General features: G+C 32.2%; 1 protein-coding gene across 1 annotated transcript; it reads right to left on the reverse strand.

Annotated features, from left to right (window-relative positions):
• On the reverse strand, positions 1,197-3,823 carry LOC109352207 (RHOMBOID-like protein 3). The gene is made up of 5 exons (XM_019594082.1): positions 3,382-3,823; positions 2,638-2,801; positions 2,250-2,413; positions 1,805-2,055; positions 1,197-1,491 (listed from the first exon to the last, which is right to left on the reverse strand). The coding sequence occupies exons 1-5, from the start codon at positions 3,675-3,677 to the stop codon at positions 1,377-1,379; spliced, it is 990 nt and encodes a 329-aa protein (XP_019449627.1). The 5' UTR covers positions 3,678-3,823; the 3' UTR covers positions 1,197-1,376.

Consider the following 4,040-nt stretch of genomic DNA (forward strand, 5'->3'; position numbering starts at 1 on the left):
GAAACACAGATCAATACTTAATAATAAAAACAAAAGTAGAAATGAGTTTAATTGCATTTTTGTACATTATAAATTATAGTGCCATGGGAAAGAGCTCTATATATGAAGATGACAGATTAATCATATCATAGTATGAATCCTTCACATTTTTCATCATATGATCACCATTGGTCCCATATTGTTTTCTAAGCAACTCTTTTTTGAATATGCTAACTATGGTGATATGAGTGGTGACTTATGAATTGTGTTACAAGGGATTCTTTATTTGTATTATTAAAAGTGTGACATATCCATGGTAGAGTGTACAAACATTTGAGAGCTTCGTGATTTCATCATTAATAGTTAGATTAATTATGCATGCACGGGGAAGCAGTTCAGGATGGATGAAAACATAGTTTACCGTCCAACAGCTATCAGACAAATTAATATGAAGGTGGGAGATAAACTAGCTTTGAAATATTTTGTGGGGTAAGATTCAATACGGTTGCTAAATTATGTATAAGCCTGATCACATTTAAATTATGATAAGTTCTTACTTCACATCATTCAATATTTGTCACTTCAACTGTAACATTTTAAGGGAGTTTGAGGTGGTAAAGCTATGTACATCTATTTCTCCATTTGTATATTAGACCAATCAAAATGTGTCATTTAATTAAAAAAAAATTAAAAACATAAACTAACATTTTATATTATTTAGTATAGTTCTATTAAATAGGAACATAGAAACAAAGTCATTTTGCAATAAAAGAAATTTTTTCATTTTTTTTTAGACACTTCTTGTGCTTGTTTGGACTTGCCAATGCATTCAGAACGACTAAGCACGTTTAGATGGTATATCAAGGAAATAGGAACAAAGTAAAAGCATCTCCCTCAACAACTATCAACTTTATTTTTATTTAAAATCTCACATAATATTTTATAATTTATTACAATTCTCTATGGGATAAAAATAATATTTGCTTTTTTCCCACAATGACAAACGTCATTCTTCTTCTTTTTGGGTCTCACCACCTACCATATTCTTAATTATACATCTATCTTTTTCGTTCTATCTCCTTATACTTATTTAAGAAAAGAATTCATAAAATAAGAATGTCAAGAACAAAGTAAGAATGTTCTTGTTCTATTAAGAATAACCTTAAAAATAATTGTTTAGGTTGATATAAGGATTACGAGGATATTAAGAAAACCTGTGATTTCAATATTTCTTTACGTATATATAAAAAGAAAACATGGATATACACATAAATCCACAAAGACAAACCAACATCTGATTTTTGAAAAAACTTAGCAAAGAAAAAAGTTAATATAACAACCTAGTTTCTAACAGCTATAGTTGTACATGTGGACATGAATAGCTCATGCCTTTTTGTTTAACTGTCATCACATTTCCACTTAGAAGTTGGAACACACGATAGGTAGTGACACCAGTGGCAGTGATCATATCCATTCTCACCTCGGAATAGCATCACAGAAGCAATCACTAACCTGCCATTCAACACATGAATTCTGTGATTAGAAACAACATCTACTTTGTTATAACCAGAGAAATATATTATTCAATAACATATTATAAACTCATCACAAAATATTCAGCAATTATATAGAGAGTACTTCAAGCCAAATTTCCTAACAATAGACCATGAGAAGTTACAAATCCTCTAAAGTAAAGAACACATTCAAATTTTAGTTTATACAATAATCATATAGAAAATTAACATAATTTCCTCTCCTTTACCAAAAGTAACTTCATCAAAACAATACTATTGTATGGGATAATTTTAGAAAGGAAGGAACTTACCCAGCAATCAATAGAACAAGAGAGACAATCCATAGTGTGTATTGGTAAGCCTTGAACTTTGACTTGCGCCGAACACCAGCAGGAAGATGCCGCTGCTCTAACCACCCATATTGAGGACGGGCCAGCAAAATAAAACCAAGAAGAAGTCCTGTTAGGAATCCCCCGATATGAGCAAAATTATCAATATGTGGCAATATCCCGATGGCAAGGTTGATGACAACAATAACCAAGAGTGTGAGCAAAGCCGCTGCCTACAGTGCAAAAAAAAATGGGAGTCATAAATGAAAGCTAAACCTACTATAGAACATAAACATGGTATTACTCCACATGTAAGTCTAATCTAATTGATCAACAAGAGACAATAGTTTGAAGATCAAAAGTGATTTTCAAATTAAATAACAAAAACCATACATAATAGCATGAAACAAGGACTAGCTACACTTACCTTATTGGAATAAATAGTCCAATTTGTGATCAGTTCAGAAAGCATTGCTCCTAGAAGTCCGAAAAGTGCACCAGAAGCACCAACAGATATGTTGTTTCTAATAAATAGAGAAGACAGCACACTCCCACCAAATCCAGACAAAAGGTAAATGATTCCTATCCTTACTGCCAAATTGCCAACATTTTGTCATAACCATTCATAAAGCAGAACTTGAAGAACACACAAACTAAATAGGCAAGTGAGGTTTCAAATAAATAAACTCAAGTCAACTGTGTAAATGAAAAGTCAGAAGACTAATGTTTAGTATTTTACTAATTTTGTGTAAAGTTCACTAAAATGAATTGCTTGAGAGACATGATGACTAAATAAGCTGTAAAAAGAAACATACCAAATCCAAATTGCTGTTCAAGTCGAATGCCAATGAAGACCAGACTGAACATATTTGCAGCCAAGTGAATAATTCCAGCATGTAACCAAATGCAAGTGATAAGTCTCCATCCCTGATGATGATTCACAACACTATCCCACTTAAGGGCTCCCATCTTTGTTAATCTTCAACAATCAACGAAATATTTTTAATCATTATGTTGTATTCAACAATCTATACTGAGTTAGTATTACTAGTGAAGAGTTGAGGATGCAAAGAACTGCAACTTACACAATTGAAAATACCAAAAACGAAATTTAGTATTTAAAATCATATTGATTTAAAGGGTATAAGGATGTTCATTAGAGGGATGAGGGCTATAGGTTAAAAAGGAAATAAAGGCAATAAAAAGAAACCCCAAGTATTAACAAAGAAGTGAATATTTCAAATTCATTTCTTAGTATCAACAAACTCTAAGTGGTAGAACGCTGAACTAAAAAAACAAAGCCAGATATGCATGTAGATCAGAACGGGAACAAAGAAAAAAGAAACTCCCAATTCACTAAATTAACCAAATTTCCATTGCAGCACCTCAATAAGATAAAACAAAATCAGAACCAATAATTCCACACCACTGAAGCACTTAATTAAGCTAAGGACTGAGATCATAAATAAAAGCAATACCAAAATCATAAAAATCAATAAAGGAAAGAAACTAAACATAGTATCAAAGTAAAAAACAGTAATTGAGTTCCTAGCTCTTACGTTAAGGAAGAGGGTCCAAACAATGGATTCTCAGACAGAGGCTGAAAGGAGAACCTATGCAGAAACTTAGCCACACAATCACCATGATTTTTGGAGGGACAATTATTGATGTACATAGCAACAATGAAAACAACAACATTTGCCAACACAAACAAAGGTACAAGCCATGATGTCCAATGGGTTTCTGGATCATAAACATAAGAGTTAGGAGCAGCAGAGTAATTGTTCAAATTGTTGTTGTTCAGTGCTCTGTTGTCCTTTGTTTCAACACCACTTTCTAGATCTCTCCGAATCATGTTTTCTATTTCTCTCTCTGGAAGACTCAGATAAAACCAACCACAGCAAAGTTAGAAGTTAGAAGTTAGAAACTTGATGAGAGAGGAGAGAAGAGGGGAAAAGCAGTAGCTAGTAATGGATACTGAAAAGCTACCTTATCGGTTTATTTAATGGAAATAAAGTATCTCCTAGTGTGAGGATAAAAGTTATCTCCTCATGCTCACTTGTTTTATTTTATTTTTTATTTTTTTATTTAATTTAAAAATGAGTTAAAAGTAGTCATGTGTTTGTTTGATGTAAGGAAAGAAGTTATCTTCTCACAATAGGAGATACTTTATTGCTAATGTTATCAAAGTGGTATATAGCTTCTCTATTGCTCCATT

The sequence above is a fragment of the Lupinus angustifolius genome, chromosome LG07 (genome assembly GCF_001865875.1).
Source record: "Lupinus angustifolius cultivar Tanjil chromosome LG07, LupAngTanjil_v1.0, whole genome shotgun sequence".
NCBI lineage: Eukaryota > Viridiplantae > Streptophyta > Magnoliopsida > Fabales > Fabaceae > Lupinus > Lupinus angustifolius.

Bases quoted from the DNA above. Each gene is read 5' to 3' on its own strand.
- LOC109352207 (XM_019594082.1), bottom strand. From the start codon at position 3,677: ATGATTCGGAGAGATCTAGAAAGTGGTGTTGAAACAAAGGACAACAGA. The intron at 2,802-3,381 runs GTAAGAGCTAGG...TGATTGTTGAAG, and splicing joins TTTGGACCCTCTTCCTTAAC to ATTAACAAAGATGGGAGCCC. The intron at 2,056-2,249 runs GTAAGTGTAGCT...TTTGCACTGTAG, and splicing joins GGACTATTTATTCCAATAAG to GCAGCGGCTTTGCTCACACT.